The sequence below is a fragment of the Tauraco erythrolophus genome, chromosome 8 (genome assembly GCF_009769465.1).
Source record: "Tauraco erythrolophus isolate bTauEry1 chromosome 8, bTauEry1.pri, whole genome shotgun sequence".
Lineage (NCBI taxonomy): Eukaryota > Metazoa > Chordata > Aves > Musophagiformes > Musophagidae > Tauraco > Tauraco erythrolophus.
Genome location: NC_141472.1, coordinates 25,780,616 through 25,802,435, shown reverse-complemented (window position 1 = coordinate 25,802,435; position 21,820 = coordinate 25,780,616). Strand labels below are relative to the sequence as shown.

General features: G+C 35.8%; 1 protein-coding gene across 1 annotated transcript in view; it reads left to right on the top strand.

Moving 5' to 3' along the window:
• PSMD14 (proteasome 26S subunit, non-ATPase 14) overlaps positions 1-21,820 on the top strand; it is a 48,208-nt gene that overhangs the window by 4,369 nt on the left and 22,019 nt on the right. Inside the window, exons 2-7 of the mRNA XM_086615537.1 lie at positions 784-871; positions 3,833-3,884; positions 18,757-18,828; positions 19,149-19,268; positions 20,373-20,443; positions 21,412-21,562. Coding sequence (XP_086471663.1) covers positions 3,837-3,884; positions 18,757-18,828; positions 19,149-19,268; positions 20,373-20,443; positions 21,412-21,562 — 462 coding nt within the window. The 5' untranslated portion in view covers positions 784-871; positions 3,833-3,836. The remainder of the gene's footprint in view (positions 1-783; positions 872-3,832; positions 3,885-18,756; positions 18,829-19,148; positions 19,269-20,372; positions 20,444-21,411; positions 21,563-21,820) is intronic.

The window sequence follows — 21,820 nt, the reverse complement described above, 5'->3', positions numbered from 1 at the left end:
TGAACAGGGTTGAACCCCACGTTTTTGTTAGCCTATCAGTTTACTGCAAGGCTGCACAAATGGCTGTCCTGGCAGTACTGAGAAAGCAGCATCAAGTTGGTAAGCAGCAGCAGCAGCTTCCCCACTGCTCCTTATGTTAACGTTGACATTGAAAAAATGTCTATCAAATCATGGCCACAGATCTGTTTTAAAACACTGCATTACACAGGATTGAGTAGATGCATTTAGTGGGCAGTGTTCTCTGGGAGGAGGAGAACGTGATTTTTAGCTCCTAAACTGAATGTGAAACAGCCTTTCCCAACCTGAGTTCAGGCAAACCTGAAAGCCTCCGACTTTCCCAATCACACCAACTGCTCTTACAGAAGTGAACAAGAAAACTCTCCGTACCTGCAGACTGCTCTTTACCTTTGTGCTTAAGTCACCTTAGCTATGGCAAAATTCTTCCAAAAGAGTAATCAAGGAATCTTTCAGTTTCTAACAGCATTTAAAAATATTGTTTAGCTTTTAATTGCTTAATGAGTTATTAAAATACTCTTCCTTGTGATTTTGAGAAACTTAGGAACTTGTTTCAGTGTTGCGGATACTTGGGCAAGATGTGGCATGTACTGTCGGGGACTACATGGTGCAAGCAGGGGGGGGGAAAAGCATTCCTTGGGTTATTCTTCAGTGATGCTTTATCCTTTTGTAGGGCATCAGTGTAACACTTCTTTTTACATGTGTTACTGTTTCTAATTTTTTTTTCTCCTTTACTGCCCTTCCCCTCCTTTCTATTTCCTTCTATAGGAAAGAGACCTACTGGCATCGTCTTTATAGTCAAAAAGTGGGAGCTGCTGCTGAGTTTGTTCTGGGATCACCACTTGCTGAGCACCAGGTTAGAAATGTGTATTTACTTTATTTGTAAATGCTAAAGTTGGGTTAATTAAGGTCTAAAAATTGTTCTTAAGCTGTTTTAAGGATTACAAAAGCATTATTTCATAAATGGAATTTGTGTTTGAAATAATATTTCGGCACAGTGGATTAAAATTGGTTTTAATTCGGATCTCTAACCTAAATTCTTGAGATGTTTTTACAGGTTTAGGTCTAAATATACTATAACCTACTAAAACAACTTCAGTTAAAAATAAGAAAGTAAAGTATTAGTTGCCAAAACTCTAACCGGAATCAGGCCACGGAGCTAGTGAACTAATTTGCAGTGCATCTAGAACTTGTTTGTGGAGACTTTCTCTCTGTGTTACTGTCTGGAGAATCTGAACATCGTCAGTTCAATGGCTACTTTGTGATAGGTGTGAAGTGTTACATCCCTCCTGTTCTGTAAAACAATGAGATTTTCTTGTTCCAAAATCTGGAAGATTAATGCTGATAAATAATCAGCTTGTGTAACTAATTAGTCTAAATCAACTTTAATACGGCAAAATATGCTTCTATAAGTTATGTATTGCTCTGTTGGGTTAGAAACTGGAATAAATTATGTAAGAAAAATACTGCTTTTCACTTGCTAAAGTGAAATGTAAATAGGTTTATAAGATTTGTTATTGAATATTATTTCTTAAGTGTACATAGGTAATACACCTCATCAGCTTACAGAAGTTCCTGTAGTTGTAAGAAGGACCAGCTTTATGGTTACCCATTGTAGAGACTAAGAGTTTCTTAAAATAAGTGTACAATCGTGATTGATGAAAATAATAATTTTAGGAGCTTAAATCTACTTCTCAGCTACTCTTCAGCCCTCGTTAGTGTCATGAAAGGTGAATCATTGTATGTTTCAATGGAGGAGTATCTACCACAGAGGGGTAAAATGAAATGTAGTTGGTGTTGATTTGTACTCGTGACTGTTTTATTGAAGCCACTTACCATGTGCTTACTTAATAGCTTTAAACAGCAACTTACCCTTTCCATGGAAATCCTGCAACTTGGTTTGGAATCTATTGCAGTTCAGGATAGAAAAGTATATTATACTTTGTGTGCAGCTTTTGCCTGTAGTAAAGCAGCCTGGTTTCAATGACTGTCTGAAAAGAAAAGCACAGCCATTGACCCTTTAATGAACTCCTTTTTGATTTGTATAGTGCTAAGGTAGCTTTAAGAAAGTATTTATTGTTAGCTGAGGTTGCAGTTGTTGGGTTTGCGTGTTCTACAAAATAAAGGGAGTGAATCAAATAAAGCTAATAGCTTGCTAGTGCATTAAACTAGGAAAGTTAAATTAGCAAATAGAGCAAGTGTTTATTGATCCATGTGTCGCGGATATTGTTGTTTGAAGTGGGTGAAATTCCATACATAATTAAAGTAGGAGTTAGATAAACTTATCTAGTGGTAGGTTCAAATGTTGCTTCTTTGCGTGTTAACAAGAAGCTTAAAATATTTGTTTTAAACTTGATCTGAAATAAAGCCTGTTAGTATCTAGCCAGTAAAAATATTAGCAATTTTCAGAAGGAATACTAAGATGACATACACCTTCAACATAAAGACTCTTATTTTAATATACAAAGCCAATTTATTTTTCATTATAAGTTATTTGCGTAATTAATTTTAAAAGAAGGTTCTTGCATTAGTATTGTTAATGCAGTATGTTGAGATTATGTATATAATTCTCTTATGTGTAATGTAACATGCATTTGGAGGATGAATGTATTTTGGAAATATCATTGCTTGCTGTTCTCAATTGCACTTATATCACCTGAACAGGCTTTGTTGTGTTGTATTAAAACTTGTGCAATTAAGATTATAATTTCTGATGCTTTGTGTTGTATTTTCTATTTCACAAATAAAATAAGCCAGTAAAATTTGCTAATTTCTGTAAGCCTTGGGAACAGCTGATTTGCTGAAAGCAGCTGTTTAAAAAGTAATATTCAGTAGTTCTTGTTTGCAACAAAACTCAGTGATAAAATATAAGGCTAAGAAGGCTAAGAAGTCTAATAAGCCAAGTAAGCAAGATAAAGGTCTGTTACAGCTAGAACAGAGCCCTTACTTAGATATCCACAATTAAATAGTAGACTGCTTTTCAACAAGAGAAAGTGAATAAACTGCAGAGAAATAAACATCAGTTTAATTCTTTTAGTTGGACACATTAATAATTCTTATTACTAGAGATCACTCCTTTGAAAGCTGCAAGATAGAAGAAGAGCTTTTTTTTTTTTAAAGTAACGAGTTAGGAGCTAGTTGCATTGATTGGAATAACCTTGCACTAAAGCAATGCCACATGCAACACTGGAAATGCATTAAATGACTATGCTGTCACTAGTGTTCTAACTATATACACATTAAATGTTTACTTTACAGTATTTCTTTTAGTATAATGAGTTCATTAAAAAAAAGCTTTTGATGCTAATTCAGAGATCCATAATCTGCTCGGTGTCTTTCACGTGTAGTTTTGATGATAACTGACAAGCTGAAAGTTAATTAGCGCAGAACTTACTAATGAGGATGCTAAAATCCTTACTTTCACATTTTTATTGATGCTTTCTGAACGAATTGGAGTAAACTGATTGTATATCTAATAAGTTTTAGGCACTTCCTGGATGTAAGTGCTGTTCTCGAGCAACAAAAATCCCCCAATTAATTGAATGATAAGAAAGTTTTGAGAAGTTTGACAAAAGTGCTTGTCTTCAGAAATGGGGATAACCCAAAACCAAAGCAATAAAACAAGGTCTGTTAATTAGTATGGAAGACAGCTTCTTGAATTAATATGTGGTGTTAATTAACAAGAAGTCTGATGTTGTGTTGTAATTACCACCAATATTTTTGACATACTGAGTGACTGAAGGTGAATTATATAGATAGCAATTTAGTAAACACTTCAGAGCTTGGGAACATTTTTCCTTTGTTTCTGTTTTTCTAGAAATATGGATAGACTTCTGCGACTTGGAGGAGGTATGCCTGGGCTGGGACAGGTTAGTATATAGCTTGTCAATATCTTTTTAATATTAATCAAATCTAGAATATTCCTTTTATATTTAAAAAAAAAAACCATTAAAAAAACCAGAGTTTATAGTAATAATCTCTGACTCTAGGGATGCTATGTAAGTGTATGCAAATCATTGTTACAGCCTGACTGTTTTTTTGTCAGTATGAACACTTATGTTGGCACCGAGTTTACAGAATGTTTATAAACCTTTCATTTGGTATCTGAACATTTTAAAGTTTGTATTGAAAAGCATTGGAAACAGAATGAAGTTAAAAAATAAATTTCCAGTAATACAGATTTTTCAGAACATGAAGATTGTTTTAAGGGACTGAGCATACCCACCTGCTCCTTCATACATGATACATTCAGTCCTTGGATCACATTGTGATTGACATTACAAGATACTGAAGTATATGTAAATTTCAGGAGGTTGAGTTGAATTTATCACTTGCAGGTAGTTGTAGCCACCTATATGTGTGTTCTATTGTGTCTTCTCTTGTTTGCTGTTCTCACTTCTGTAACTACTCACAGCAAAAAGGCCTCCTTGGCAGCTGCGCTGTTCCAGTGGGATGCCTACACACTTCTCATACCACTAGAGCAAGTCCTAGTGCTTTTTTCCTTGGCCAACTGGTGTGACCAGCAGTCTTCAATAATAAAACCAAGCTGATCTTATTACATTGTGCTGACTACCATGAATACAGGGGGGGAAAAAAAAAAAGTTAGGAACTTCTTTGTCTGAAGCTTGTGGGAGGAATTTTTTCCTTAAGGAAAGGGCTCCAGTGTGATTTCCTTCATAGTCTTGGCTGGCCACAGCAGCTGGCCTTTCTCCACTTTCCTCATCTGCCTCTGGGGCTCTGTTCTAAATCAGGAATCCAGACTCTTGTGTTGGAGGAATCAGTTCTGTTCATCGTAGGCTTCATGATGCGTGTGTTAGCTTGCTTGTGGAATGATTGAAATTGCTAACCCACGGCTTCTTTTGGTTGTGTGTAGTGTGATTGTGTCCAGTATAGCTAGGAAAGGAGTGGTTTAGTACTGAAGCATTTGGTGAAACATTCTAAGCTGTTTTACAGCCTCTAGGTGTTTTGCCAAATAAGCTGTAACTTTTGGTGCATAATTTTTTTCCTTTTTATAGCTAAAATTCTATTCACGCTCTTAGTGAATCTTCAAGCAGCCCTCAGTTATTTTTAGTTTCACTTTCTTAAACAGTTATTTCTCTTGTTCCTCTGAGCTGCCAGCCTGCTTCATGACTCTTCATTTTTTAACATCTGCGCAGTCTAATCACTCAAGCTTTCACTTCTTAATCCTCTCTGAACTTGACGCATATCAAAGCTGTTTTTCAAATTTACAGTTAACTCTCTGCTGCTTTCTGAATTTCTCAGCTTTAAGTTAAAGCTCACTAGAAAATTGTGGCAAACAATAGAACATAACATTCAGAAGAAGCTTGCTGAACCCCTCTGGCAGCTTTGGCCTGCAAAGCTGCTCTGTGTTTGTTTAAATATGGAATAGTCTCTTAAATTAATTGATGAGTATGTGTTGGATTAAAAAAAAAGCCAGAAACAGAATTGCTCTTTATGCAAGTTGCTGCTTGCACTGAATATCTTGACTACTTTTGTAATCTTTTGGTTTATTGAATCAGCAGGAAGGCTTCTCAAAAAGAGTGACTTTGTCTGTTAAATACGCTTTTTCAATAGACCTTCAAAAATCACTTCTGTTCTGAAGATTGATTGATTGATAGATAATCGAGATTGAGAGATAATCCAGAGTGAATCAGATGTCTGAGGTGAAAGAGAGAAGTCAGGTATTTCTTTTAAGGTTGAACATAGTAACAGCATCTGTTGAGTGAGTCATTCTTGCTCACACAAGAATCATCTGTGTTCATAGTCTCGTAGAAAGAGAAGCATTTTCAAAGTAGTTTTGTAACACAGTTTGGGGACTTTTTTTTCTTTAGCTAGGGCTTTGCTTAGCAAGAGGACTGCATCACATAAGGTCTGCTAACAGTCCATTTCGTTTGCTTCGTAACTAATGTTCAAGTAACAGCAAATGCTGACTCAGCACAGTTCCTATTTGATCTCTGCCAAGAGACTCTTTCTCATGGACTTGCCTTAGTGTCTTCGCTGCGTAGTTGGCAGCTCTTTCCCCTTGGTAAAACCACCTCTTCTGATTATTATCTTGTTTGAGTTTTTTTATTTGTTTGTTTTTCTTCATTTCCAAACTCAGATATGTTGTACCAAGTGCTCTTTGGGTTAATGTTTTTACAACTTTCTTTTCAAGTCTTTTGGTGTCTCGTGTTCCACTTTAAAACTGCTTTTAGTGAATTCATGGTTCGCTCACTACTGGTTCCTTCAGCATGCTATTGAGTGGCTGATTGGCCTTCAATGTTGAATTGTTCAGGGGTGTTCAGTGCTAAGTTCCATCGGCCTTAAGCCTGTTTTCATATGGCTAATAAACAAATCTTTAAGGAATTGATCTTAAAGCGATATTTCAACAATAAACTTTCCCTCTAGTGACTCGAGGCTTAGAAATTTTGAGCCGTTTACTCTCTTTTAGTCTTAGATGGACAAAGGACTATGTTCATAGGGCAGCAGATGGACAAGAGAGGAAGGAAGAAAATCTGATAGGTTTTGGCATCACATAAATCATCCACAGCATTTTCTGGGAGTGAATTTGGTCATTAACTGTGTGTTCTTTGTATGGGAAGGTACCTGTGTTTAGTTTTGAACTTGATACCGTAAATAAGACCTTCTTTACAACACTGCTTCATGCAGAAATTGTCTTACATACCTAGTATTGTAGACATTTGAATTTCTGCTATCGTGATATTTGCATAAGAAGAATGAGTGGTTGAAGCTTTTTAAAAAAGATGTGGGGGAACGGTTAAAGTTCAGAAGTGTTGTGATGTCCCAAACAAAATGCTTATTACAATAACTTCCCTTCTGAGGTTCATGTGAGTTCAGATTTTGGCAATGCCTTTGTTTTCCTTCTCTTATATGGTCTCCTCTCTTCCTCCTGCCCCATGTCATGTTGGAGTTCCTTAGTTATCTTCCCTTTCCTGGTTCATTCTTTTCTGTCTCTCCCTGTTCTCCCCCCTGGAATACTGTCTCCCACAGAATTTTGCTAGTGATTTAATACTTCACTTTGCATTGTCCATTTGCTGCAGACAAATTAACAGGCTTTGTGGGGTACATAAAAGCATTCTACTTATGTAGCAGGCAGGAATTTGGAGCAACACTCCTCTTCATTTTGTGTGCTGAGCTATTGTTTGCTAGAGAAATCAGTTCCACATATGCCTCTATTAGGCAATCCTACTGGATACCGTTGAAGTATGTGAGCAAGTTAAGTGCATTTTTAGCAGAGCTCCCTCTCCCTAACGCTTTCAGAACAATAATCCAGGCTATGCAAGTTCTTGTCCATGCTAACACATCCTGTCTATTTTTCTGAATCCAGATGTGATAACAGTGAAATAATTAATGACACTTTTTAAAAATGCGGTTGAAATCATTTTTCATTGCTTGATGGATTTTTGAATATGCTCATTTACATTGCTCCATTGGTGCAGACAACTGTTCTAGTGCAATAAACAGAGAAAATAAAAGTGATTCTGTATTTGTGAATTAACATATTTGATGGCAGAGAGGAAGGGGAAAAAATCCAAATGGGAAGGGAGGGATAGACAGAGAAGTGACCTGTGTCTTATAAAGAGTGTTTACACCTTGACTTGGAATATAGAAAATAGAAGTGCAGATAGCTATTTTACTTGAATAATGGACTTGCCAATTAGCCATCAAGTGCTTCCATCTGTGAAATAGTTGATCAGATGGGTTAGCTGGGATGTTTCCAGATTAGGGCATTGTAAATGGCACTTGAAAACTGTCACTTTGATTATGAGGTTTCAAGCATTGCACTGCTTGATGCTGTGGAACCTTTTTCCCTCATATTATCATGGTTTTTTAGAACATGCTGATCCCAGTTAGTAAATCTATGGCACCATGGGAACTTGGGAGACCTGCCACTAATCTAAAGTTCTGTTTCATCTGCTGATCTAGCCAGGATAGTTATTAGAAAAGGGTACTATGAGCTCAGTATTCTGTGGGGCTTCAGAATAAGAGTTGGTGATCTGGCAGGCAAGGGAGGGTCAGGCTCGGTGTAGATCATTCCCAATTAACAATTAAATGCAAATTTCCTTGAGTTATTTCATTGAGCTGATGTGTTTCTTGAAGTAAATGACATGTTTAAGCTGGCTTAATCTGCATGCTAAGATTCCCTATGTAAAAAAAAAAAAAAAAAAAAAATCAAAACAAATTAAAAAAAAAAAAACACCAAAAAACTTCAGACCCAAAACAAACCTAACCAAACACCCCATCCTTCCACCCAAAAAGCCCAAACCCAGACCCCAAAAACCCAACTGGAAAAAAACCCAACACTTCAGCATCTTATTGAAAATTGTTTTGGTTAATTAATTCTTGAAACAGGTTGGTTTTCTAGTTGAAGGGTGCAAATATGTTGTCTTTAATGTAGTGAAATCCTTCTTCCTTTGGAAAGCTGTAGAGTGTTTTGGTATCTCAGTATCTGTTGTACCTGCATGACTTTTTCCCTCCTGTGTCTCCGGGGTGTATATACTTCATATGGTTTCAATTGTGGTGATACACTATTGTCTGCTTCTCACATGTACTTGAAGCTTCAGATACTCCTTTTGAGAACACTGCCAGGGGAATAAATCTGAATTATAACTCCTGAAATTGTGCATTGTTTCTGTGCCATAGGTTCTAAAACACTTTCCAGCAAAGCTCTCAAGTACTAAGAATGTTAGTATTTCTAGAATTGGAGTATACCTCCCAGTAGATGAGATGCTGTACAGTTTGAGTGTGTTATTCCAGTTTTACTTTTTCCTCAGAAACTATAAACCTATTTAAAGAGTGGAAAATTGTCAGTGACAAACATTTTTCATCCATTAAAAACATCCAACATCCACTCCCATAAAAAGTTCAAAAGACTTAATTGATTGCTTATGTTATTACCTCGAGAAAGGCCCAGTGTCAATTTATATATCCAAAATATAATTTTACTTTAAGGAGAAAAAACTTCCTTAGATATAGTAAACTGTGCTGGTTTACCTTCATTGACTGGGATTAGCATTTTACTGTACTGGTTAGTGTTTTTATACAGGGCTGTTCAACCAGAAGCTTTATATCAAATTTAGGGTACTGATGTGGCCTAGATCTGCTCACACTGGAGAAGGTGAAAGCTCCATGGGTAGTGTAGGTTAATTTGAAAGTTGTTGGGGATTGCTAAAGGTTGGATGTAGTTTTCCTACATTTGAAACATGGTTGAGTGATTGTAATGTGATTTATATCCAAAAGTGCTCATGGGAGAGGGAGGGAGAAACATGCTAGAATTGGTTTAGGAACAGTCACATGATTGTACTTACAACACAGTGCATGCTTTGTGGAATTAAAGTTGCCTTAAAGTGTGATGGGCTGCGCTAGAGTCATACTTTACATATTAATCATAAACAAACATAAAACTAAAAATAACAAAGCTAGTAGGTTGTGCCTAAGCATCATCAGTTTCTTCTGATCTACTATTTTCCTGTAAACTCTGGAGACCATTTTTAGCTCCCTCCTCTTGGCCTCAGATCTTAACTTGCTTATTTTTAATAATTATGCAATTAGCTTCTCTCTCCTCACCTTAATTGCCAGTGTAGTCCAGCCGACTTTCCCCAGGAGAGACAAAGGAGCTTGAACAAGGAACGAGTGTAGCCATAATGAGAAAGAATAGGAAAAAAAGACTAAACAAGAGCAGACGTCTTTTCCTTTTGCATTACACCTGTTCGCTTGTAACGTTCCTTTTGGTAAGCAGGAAACAAACCCTTTACAATAATTGATTTAATTGATCTTACAAATTGTTTCTTCTTTCTGAAATCTCATGCTACTGAATATTAAGTTGCAATGCTACTATGCAGCACCTCTGAACAAGGGCTTCTGTTTTCTTCCTGCAGTGTAGCAGTTGTCTTTGGTTTTTCCTGAAAGTTTGAAGTGGTGTTCTTGCATGAATAATGGTGTGAGTTTTTTGATGTGGTTTTGTTTGTTTGGTTTAAGTGTTACAAACAACTAACCTTCCTACATATTGCCACTGAGTCTCCTAGTTCACCTGCTTGTGTCCAGAGGACCAGCTCTTCACAACAGAGAGCCTGTAGGTGTATAGAACCCAGTGCATTCTTTTACATATTGAGTAACTCTCTTTTAACTGCTCTGCTGCACAAAGTGTACTTTAGGGGGACCTCAGCACCCGCTGAGGGCTACCTCGCCTTCTTGGCAAAACTGTGTATAGAATAAGGTAATTAAAAATCTGCATTAGAGCAAGAATTCTGGAGGCAGACAAAATCCACAAATGCTGACTTGTTATTTGCCTTAAGGATCTCATTTCTAAATTCCAATACCTTCTGTAACGGTGACAGGAATAGATAACAGGTCAGTCCTGGTTTTGTTCTGAAGTGAAACTGACCTTTGTATTTTCTGGATTTTCTTTTTTTCCCGGTAGCTTGAGGTTGTGAAAGATAGTAGTTATTTTCAAAAACACGTATGATGTTACTAAGGATTTGGTTTGTGTCCCTGATCTTATGGCTTTTTGCTAACCATAATTTTGTCACAGAATCATAAAATAATTCGAGTTGGAATGGACCGTTAAAGATCATCTAGTCCAAATTGTCCTTATGCTTGATAATGAGCGATATTAACGGCAGTGATGCAGCATACCTTCCCTTGCCTTTTTGCATGTCTCAATGAATTTGTGTAAGGGCTAAAGGGAGAGGAAACACTAGAACCAGGAAAGGCTATCCTTAAGCTTTCATACAACAGTTGTTGGGAACATTGCAGAAAGTCTGACTATTGCAAATTGCATGAAGGTGATATATGTAAAAACTTTATATCATGAACGCATGTTAATATTGCAGAATAAATACCTATTTCTAATAAAAATTAGACTAGCTAGAATGACTTTCTGTAAAGTACATTGTAGTAAAATTAAGCTTATCTGACCTCAAAATAAATTCAGCTAGCATCGTTTTATGCCATATCGTGTTAAATTCTTTTTCTTAGTAAGCTTTAAGCCTAAGTCTTCATATTTTCAATGGTAGTATTGGAAAATAGGAGTGCTGTTTTTTTGTAAAAGACCTTTTAAAATTTTGACAATTTGGTGCAATTAGATGACCAAAACACATTACATTCTACAGGTATATGGGAAATCCTGCATATGCCGATGTTGGTGGGTTACTGTCCCTCTTCTATGAAGCTGTTAGTAGTGTAAGAGAGACTGATAGATGAACAGGATAGAAACATAAGCTAAACTTTGGTGGCTTCCTTCTTTCTTTTTTTTTTTTTTTCTTTCTTTAACTAAAATTCTGGCCAGGTTCTTTGTGGAGTGTCCCAGTTAACTAGAGATTGTTTTTGTTTGAAGTTCTGCTTAATTTAAAAAACACAGAAACAAAAAACTCAAACAGAAAAGGTAAGTAGCAAAGTTTTGGCCCTGCACTGAAGAGGTGTTTGCAAACTGGTGATCCCAACCCATTTAACCGACTGCTCAAAGCTATACAAAGTTCTGTGTTCTGTAACTTTGGTTTTTGAAGAGGAGGAGAGATGGGAAACATATATTTCAAGTCCATCTATGTTGCTGTTTATGGATCTGTTGTAAATGAGTAATGTAAGTTTTGTTGTAAATGTGAACCTGAATAAGCTTTTTTTTTTTTAGGAGACAGGATTTTGTAAAACATACTGAGGCAGTTTATCTAGCCTGTTAAGCTTTTTTTCCGATACTTTTAATTTAAAGTAGCAATTGATGCCATAATATTTCCCTAGTATCCCTACTCCATTTTGGAGTTTGAGACTAAACATGTTACTACAATTTTTATTTCATCTGACATATGGTGTAACAAGACAATGTGATCCTTTCAGAAATCTAGACTGTTTGTTGAGACTTATGGTATTTTGTGGTCTGTTATGTATGCTTGATTATAATTGGTATAAAAATGGGCCTAAACATACAAATTGTTTAGACATAATGCTAGCTTCAAAATATAATCCTGTTGATGTGGAAATAACGGTAAAGTTGTGTGTGTACTAGCTTGAAAATGGCAATAAAATTTCAAATTGCTACTAATTAGTGTGTGATTCACAGTGCAAAGTAATACATTTTTTCCTTTTTATGAACTCTATGATTTTTTCAATTTTCTTATGAACTAAACATTTTCTGTCATGACTGATCATGTTAACTTCTTGTACTGTGGAAAATGCAGTGCGTGGCTTCTGGTGCTTGTCATGGCAATGTTGCTGGAACCATTGAGATCCAGGAATATGGCTTTACTCCCTTCGACACTTCCACTGATGAAATATGAGTTGGTATTTTCTGTAAGTGTGTTGTCTTAGTACAGGAAAAATTGCTCTGCATTCACAATTTTTAGGATTTTAAGCTTAGCAGTGCATGAAAAGGACTATGCTGATTTAAGAAGTCTTATGTTCTTTGTCAATATATCATCAGGTTATACCACTTACTGACAAAGGATAAGTAGAGAAGAGCAGCAGTGTTCTGGTGAACTTTTAAGGTCATTTTATTATCACTAATACCTCTGCACTCTTACTCGAGTTTGTGTCCTCTCTGCAGGTAGTACTCTGTAATGTTGGTTTTTTCCTTGTACTAAGCTGTATGCCCACCATTGGATTCACCTCCACAAAACAGTAGTTTTAAGCTCACTTCAAGTGCCTTATGTTTCCACGCATCCTTTAATATGATAAATTATTATTTTGCAATGGTTATCACTGCATTTATACCCCAGTTGCCCTTCTCCCCCTGTACTTACATAATAAATGTCACAATTATTTGAAACACTTTCTTTGAAAGATGTAGAGAAGGGTCGTGAGGAAAAAGTGGGGGTGTGAATACTTCTTAAATTCAAAAGTAATGCAAGTTTTTTGTCTTTTTTAGTTAATCTTTCTCAATTGTCTTTAGATATAACAGCTGAAAATATGTACTGAAAGGGTTAAGTCGGCATGAAAGAATTCATTTCCACTTTAATGACCTAGCCTTGCTGGGTTAGGACGATAGGGAACATGCTTCTGACTTGTACTCCTATTGCCAATTAACACCTCCTATAACAGGTTGCCTCAGCTAGTCATTGAAGCAGAGGCAGTAGAAATAGTTTACATGCAGCTTGTTTTTCACACTAGTTGTTTAATACTCACTAAATTAAACTATTAAAAGGTTCTTTCTTACCTTCCTGGGAAAGAAATAAATGCTATAGCAGTCAGTGTTCGCTTGTGTGTCCTATGTTCACGTTTAAATTGTTCCAATTACAAAAATAAAGTAGTAATGATTGTACCAGTTCTTGTATTTTACACAGAAATACATTGTTTGGTGCAATAAGAGCCAAGATTTGCTCTACAGCACTTTAGTTCACTGCCTTTTTTATTACAGTTGCCCCTGCAAAACTCAGTTTCTTTGAAACAGCTATGCTGTATGTCAGAATCATCTTTTGTGCTATTAGTGTGACACCAGAGCAGTATTTAAGATCCATTTAAACAATAGAAAATGTCTCCATTTGTGAAATATTTCTCAGTTGCTTGTGTAATTAATTGAGTCCACTTTCTATACCTTTTTGAATAAATGTAAAATAGTACAAATAAAGAGCAATGCTCTAAAATGACACTTTAGTTCACGTTTAATCAGCAGGTATTTTAATAACATAATAAAATTGGCTAAATAATTGATACCAGTTCACACGAGGAGAAAGGTGGAGTAATATACCTAAAAGTGTTAACAAATTTGCTAAAAGGCCTGAGTAGATAACACTTCAAGGCGTTAGTTTTTATCCTGTTAGAATGGCAAATGCCTTTAACACTTCGTCAACAAGGACTGCCCAAGTAAAGGGCTGCTTTTTATATTGGATCATCTCTTTAACTGTTTGAAACAAAAATAGTATGCATATTTAATATTACAGTGTAATCTTATGTTCATAACTTGAATGTGATTATTTTTCCATTAAAAGTCTTATTGAAAAAATAAACAAAACCTAGAATTAATTTTAATAGTGGTAACTTTATTTTATCAGCTATTATTGAAATTTGGATTCAGCTGTGCTAAACAAAAACAAAACCAGAGTTTGATTGGGTTTTAAGAGATGGCTGGCCATCAGGCAGCTCATTTCACTGACTGGCAGCCACTAGTTGACTCAGAAGAAGCATCCATTTTCAGTAAGTAGCACAATAACAGTATTTTTAGAACAGTTTTTGGAATTTAATAATTACGGTATGCAGCTTATAGAGGAATGCTTGGGAAAAAGAATGTTCAATATTCCTTGCAGTTTCCAGATCTTATACACAATAAAGCCACAGGCAGGCAGAATGAAGGCAATATTTGCTGTTTTACAGTGAGATGGACAGTCTCACAAAACCCTATGCAGTGGGAGAACTGTCTGACCTTCTTTAGATACCATAATATAGCCGAAAATGCCTGCAGATCTTTTTGCATTGCAGATACTAGCGTGTTCTTATTTGGGTTTCTGACACTAGTTAATTTAATTTGGTCCTCTGCTTCATAAGGATGGTGCTCCTTTGTTAAAGTTGGCAGGCAGTGAAGTTTATGAACAGTGATAACAGCACATGCTGAGGAGGGTCAGCGCAAAATACTTTGCCTCCATGTAGAGATTAGCTAATAAAGTCTTTCTTCCTCTTTGCTTAATGAAAGAAATGCTTACATTTCTGTGGAAGACTAGCAGAAACATGCCAAAGAAATCTCAAAACATGTAACTTGTAACGGTTTCCCACATACTGTGCAACTAGCACGCGGAAGCTGTGACCGTCACACCAAGGCTATGTTAGATTATCAGCCATTTATGGAAAAGGAAGTGGTCAGAGATGGAAGTAAATTGGTTCCAGTTTCCAAATGTCTGTTTTGTTGGTTTTTTTTTTTCAAATGGCATCATCTGAAACCATGAACTTTGTGAAAGACCCAAGATCTGTTCTGTTGGTTTTCTCTGTTAAAACTTTGAAAATTTCATGTTAAAAATTTTATCAACTTTGGATTTATAATTTTCTGTAGAAAGACAAGTGTGTGCCTGTAATATTTGATGTGCCAATTTCTCTTTGGTAGAAAGGCAATGTAAAACTAAGTCAGTTGTGAAGGTGGATTCTGGACAGGTTTTGACCTATGGATCCTTTCCTCCTCAGAATTCCTGAATTGGTGCATCAGAATCATTTCAGAACCCCTTCGAGCAGTTAATTCTAATATATATTTGAAACAAAGGAAGGAATATTAACCTGAAAATTAACACACATAACTGGCTCAGTGCGATGAGTTGTTTCCTTTTCTCATAGTTTAGCTAGTAATTGTAATCTATAAAGAGAACAGAGCAGAATGAAAGGGAATAGTGAGGTCTTTGCAAAAGAAGCATCTGTGACCAAGGAAATACTTGATATGTGCTGTATTTTATAAGACGACTGAGAATTAATAAACCTACATTATATTTACATTATATACTACCATTAGCTAATTTTGAAGAGTTCAAGTAAATTAGCTGAACTGTGTGATAAGAGTGGAAGCGAATCTTTAGTATCTTTGCTATCTCAGACATATTCTTAAAATGAAACAGTGAAGTTTTGCAATTAATATCTCCTAATGCTCAGTGTAGTCACTTTTATATATATATTTAAAAATAATACATATAAAAATATACAAAAAGAAAAAGGATGCTAAGGAAGGTGATTTACACCAATGGAGCATTTATTTATGAGTTAGCTAAGTTTCCTCTGCTGAAAATGAATTGTTGGCTATGGATGCTGGCAGCTGGCAGAAGTGAAAACATAAGTTTTTTGAAAAGAGAAACTACTTTGTCTTATAAAACACCTAAAGGGTTGATAAAGTATAATCCCTCTTCTGGGCCATCAGCAAGGTAAACAAGTGTTTGAAAGCTCCAAGGAATATAGAAATAATAAAAGAAGAAAGGAGTAGGAATTAGTACAGTAGGATAACACCCTGCTTTAGTTCCTACCTTTGCTTGAACTAAAGGTAATTTAGTTGCCCTGTTACAGAAACAAAATATAATCATGGTTGTCTCCTCCCTATAAGTGTTGAATCTCCTGACTGATTTTAAATAGATTTTAAAATGGGAAAAATTATGAAGAATAATTAAACTCTTATGAGTTGTGAACACAGGTGTCTACACAGGGGACAGAGACATGATTAATGCCTCGGCTGCAGGAAGGGTGTCAGTGTGACCTGCCATCTTAACAGGCATTCGGGATTCCATATAGGAGAGCATATTTAAGAGCCATAGTCTGTAGAATAAACTTCATTTCAAGCTCCTGATTTTTGAGAAGCTAGTCTCAAACACACACCACCATTAGTCTTCCAGAAATCACAGAACTGCTTACACCAGTTTGGGGGAGATTTTTTTTATGCTAGTCTTTATTAAAAATAAAATTCATGCTATTCTTTATTTAAAAAAATACTGAATGGTGTAATGGGATGCTTGCTCATAGTGAAGTGTTAAACAAAATCTGGGACAAATGTGGAATATGTGTGGTAATCACAGTATGGATGTTATAGTTCTTCCAAAAGCAGAAGGTTATCGTATTTGTACTTTTGCCCTCACTTCAGACCCTCCCTGGTCTAGGACTGGTAGAAAATTGGAAGAGATTTATATGCATGGAGAAAGGGGTTGTTATCAAGCTTGTAAGTGCTTTTTTTTTTTTTTCTTATTAAAACCCAACTCATCTGTGCTTTATTCTTACTGATGATTTAAGTGGAAATATTAGTCTTTCTGCTTTCCAAAGTGTTAAGACTTCTAAGTGAAAAGAAGATCATTTACAATAGACTTAAAGTAGGAGAGATACGTTTAAGAAAGCAAGCTTACATGTTTATGGGGAAAAACAACTAGTAACAGTATCAGAAAATTATTGGGCGTTTGTAGCTTTGTCAGTCAAACAATTTAATTGCAGTATTTTTGGAATAAGGGATTTAGGTGCCCTGTGCATCTGGTTCTGTAAAATAATCTATAGAACTGCTCGTAGAGTTTTTAGTCTCTGATAGAGGAATGTTTCTCCACTGGAGTGTCTCACTGTTGGGCTAGGGGTAGTCAGGGATATACTTGGTGCAGAGGTGGAATTGATTAAAAACGGACCTTTGGCAAGAATATTGTAGAATGTGAAAAGTTAAACCTGCTGGAAGATTGTTCGTGCAAAGGCCAAAGTGACAGAAGAATTAGCAGTGAGTAGTAAGAAGTGATTGAGAGTAAATATCAAGATGTGATTGTCAGCACTTTCAAAGTTAGAAGTAAAGGTTGAAGGTGTTGGGAAACAGTTGTGGTTGATACAGATCTATGCATGTATGTGAGTTTCAAAACGCAAAGGTTGGACTCAAAATATTTGGATCTGGAGCTAATAGAGAAGGAATTCATTGACATTGAATGAACTGAACTTAAGTGAACTTTTTTACTGTCGTTCAAAGTTTTCTGAAGACTAGATGATGTTTTTCTGTGTATGTGAAAGTGTGCAGAAAGGACAATTACTGTACAAATTTAATATGCTGATTACTTAAGTTCCTGTTTTTATCTTCAAGAGATGATGACGTGTTGATCGCTATGTCTTCTGTTTGAAGTCATGTGGAGGCATTTTGTACTGAATTTTCTCACTTTGAGGGAAAAATCAAGAATTTACTCAAAATTTTTCTTTTTTTGTCCTATTTTCCTTATAACTGTGGAATCAAATTTCTAATCTACAAAATGCTAGTTTAAAGGCACTGTTTTTTCCCTCCTTTAACTTAATGTGGAGTATCTTTTTTTACTGTACTCCATAGTTGCTTTGTTGCCCTTCTAAGTTTACATCACTTAGCGCAGAAGTAACATATTGTCTTTTCACTGAAAATTTGCTGTACGCGATTTGGTAATAAAGTAATGAACGTGCTGTTAATTGGCTGCAATGAGGTATGCTGCTAACAGAATTCTGTATATGAGAGCAATATGTCTCTTGCTCCTCGAGAAAGGGACATTTAAACTGCTGCCTCCTGTGTTTTTCATTTTCAACAGTACACAGAACCTGTTTCAACCAATCATTCACACCTGGGACAGTTGTGCTAATTTTTGAATAACTACTCATAAGGCAAAGAGCAAAGTATTTTGTTCACAGCTTTTCCACCTAGGGATCGGAGGTCCGTTTTTTCTCTCACTGTACCAGTGTATCTGCAAAGTAGTCCCATAGCCTTTATCTGCAAGTCCTCTTTAGCTGAAAGCTGATGAAGCAAAGGGAAATTGCTGTTTGTGTTGGTGCCAGTTAATCATGCTAGCCCAGCAGCATTTACATTCACACCACTGTAAGAAACACATAGTTAATTGGAGAACTGGCCGTATTTTGCAGCTGACGAAGGTTAGCATTGCGGCAAGGCTGGCTAATGGAAACTTATCTGACTCTTAGCCTCTATGTCTTGTAACAGGTTTGTACCCAGTGCAATACGTGCCAGTTTCTTGTTTGACTGATTCCGAAAAGGTTGCTCTTTAGTTTGGTATTGTTTTGTGGTGGGGGGAGGCAGGGGATGGTGGCTTGGTGACTTGTATTACAATATAGGTTGGACTTGATGATCTCTAAGGTCTTTTCCAACCTAGAAATCTATGAAATAGGTTATTGAAGGAAGGTGCTGTAAAGAAGTGTTTGGGGTTTGGGTGTGCTTTTTTTGTTTTGTTTGTAGGAACTGCATCTAACACACAAATTCACAATTATAAAAGTGTTTTTCTGTAAGGTTTGTAATACGGAAAACAAAATAAAATGTTTAGAAACTGCAGAATAACAATGGTGGAGAATAATTATTTATTCTTTTCATAGGGGCCACCAACAGATGCTCCTGCAGTCGATACAGCGGAACAGGTTTATATCTCTTCCCTTGCACTGCTGAAAGTAAGTGTTCTGTGTGTACTGCATCTATGTATAGTGCTGGAGGTAGAGCACCTGACGCTTGCCCAAAGTTTATGGACTTGTGCTCCTTAGGTGCTGATCAGACTAATTTTAAAAATTAATTAATGCTGTTCGGAGCACCCAGAATAAGAAACTTATTTTAATTACTTCTCTTTTGTTGGCTTCGTTTTTACTATTCTGTAGTTCCTTACAGTTTCCAAAAGTTGCAAATCATCTATATATCAACAAAGGCTGAAAGAACTATCCCAAGTCAAACTTGAACCTGCTGTTAAACATACAGTATCATTTGGTCTTAATTCCAGATGTTGAAGCATGGTCGTGCTGGTGTCCCTATGGAAGTTATGGGTCTGATGCTTGGGGAATTTGTTGATGATTACACTGTGAGAGTGATTGATGTTTTTGCAATGCCACAGTCCGGAACGGTGAGTTCATTGTAGCTAGACCTTGATAATTTTGTTTTCTTGTTTGTTTTTTCCTTATGGTAAATATTTTTTTAAAGCTTTCCCTGCTTTACCTCATCTATGCAATCTTAAGGTATAACCTACTTGGTATAATTCAAACATGTCTAATGGATTTAACGGTTCAGTAAAAAAAAAATAAAATAGGTAAAACAGATTTTTTTTTTTTTTTTTTTAGCAAAGACTAGTACCTTACTCTGTATATCAATATATGGAGATGTTATGTCTTTATGTATATATAAATATATAGATATAATATCACTTAAGATTTATAAATCGGTAACTTTTAAGAACTCATATTCTATGAGCCAGGGGAAGGATTCAAAATGTAAAAGGTTTGATTAGAAGTGCCCTTAACTGTGGTGGTGCTATAGGTATACTTCAAACTTGCTCTCTTTGACAAACCTTACAATGGTGTGTCTCTTAAGTGATATTTTTATGATGGGAAAAAATGATGTATTTTAATTTTGAGTAAGAATATTGATGTTATGAAGAGATATTTTAGAGTTGATGAGCCAATATAATTGGAATTTATTACACTTTTTTTGTGTAATTTGAGTGAAATATCGTTCTTAAAAGAAGCACGAATTCCTTTGTAACTCAGAGCTGCACATCAATGAAGTTTTTTAATTCTTTTGCCTTGAGTTTATTCTGTGCATGTGCATAACATAAGTAGAATCTACAAAAACCCGGTATGTGATATTTATCTTGAATAAAACCTGTAGAGCTGAACTTGTGAGGAACAACAGGCCGGAATTTGCAGAACAAAAAGAGGAGGAAAAGATTAATTCCTATACCTATTTAATCACGTTTACTCATAGCAGAGATTATTTGAATAGCAATTAAAAATCTTCTTTCCACATTTTAAAAATCACATTGAAATACATTTATAAAATTGTATTTTACATTTAAGGGCATTCTGTCAGGCAGTTCTAAAGTAGTCGGATTGCCCTTTTAAACAGATGCTTATGAATGGTGTTTAAATTTTTGTTTGTGGAAATTAACAGGTTAAAAGATAATATTGCTTTATGTGCAACTTCTATGATTTTTGTCTGTCTTTTACATCAGGGCGTCAGTGTGGAGGCAGTTGATCCTGTATTTCAAGCAAAAATGTTGGATATGCTGAAACAGACGGGAAGGTAAGTCACCCTAAAAAGGACTGACAGTAACAAGTACTCCCTGCATGTTGTTTGGAAGAAACAGCTGGCTTTCCACAAAATTAGTGAGCTGGGGGCTCTTAATAATGTTCAAAAATAAATAATTGCCCCAGAAATCAGGTGAGTAGCATTGCATGTAATTCAGTCCACCTCGTGTGTTTCAGTTGTCAGGAGATTGTCACTTATCTTAAACCTGCAGCTTTGATTATTGCACAGAAATATTAGAATGCTGCTCAGTTTAGTATAGGCAGTTACTAGACAGTACCTGCTTAAAAGATTGATTTTTTCATTTCTTTTAATTAAGATTAAAAAACTTCAATGTTGTAGCTTATTTATGAGCCGTTTTAATGAAAAGAAAGGGAAAAATAATTTTATAAAAGATCTTAGTATTTAAACAAATTTTTATTTCGCTCCTACCTCTCAACAGTTGTCGTCTGCTTGCTCAAATTCTTTTACTGTGGGAAAAACTTCAAAATTAATGTTAGCAAAAGGCTCAGCAGCTGAACAGAACAGTGCAAATTGCTTTTTGACTGAGTTCCTAGTTCTACTGCTGGTTTAATTGATATTTAATCCTTTCCCACCGTTGATTCCCGTTGTCCATGTCTGAAATGGACTTTCTGCCGTGAAAATTCAACCCTCGATGCCAAGGAGTTAAAGAGTAGATATTTACTCAAGTGCTGAAAGGGTAAAAACTGGTTCAGGGAAGGTGTGGTAACAAGATGAAAAACTGAAAGCATGATCTACCACTGCTAATGTGCATCCCTTAATGATAGCCCTCTTTTGTCACATTTATTCATGTCCATGTTTTCACCATACTATGGTGAGTAATTTAAATATTTCTAATGGTGTTTTTTTCACAGCTCATCGTAATTTATGCCCTGATACATTACTATTTCTTCTTGTGTTACGTGTTTCTATTTTTAAGAATCTCGATGTCCTCTTTGTTTCAGACCTGAAATGGTAGTTGGTTGGTATCATAGTCACCCTGGCTTTGGCTGTTGGTTGTCTGGTGTAGATATCAATACTCAGCAGAGCTTTGAAGCCTTGTCAGAAAGAGCTGTTGCTGTGGTGGTGGATCCCATTCAGAGTGTAAAAGGAAAGGTATTGTAGGCTTGCTTTTTTTTTTTTTAAGGTACTTTGGTAAGATTTAATATAGGAGCACTGTAAATATATGTGTAAGTTCTGGAGTTTTTGGAGGCACATTCTGCATTAAAAAAATAAAAACTGAAAGAAAATTCTCATTGTAAATTAAAAGATCATTTTTAGTTTATTCTTACATCTTACATCAATAATCCTTACACAGGCTGGAATTTTTCATAGTGTCAGTACATATATCCAATCATAATTCTCTCTTAATAT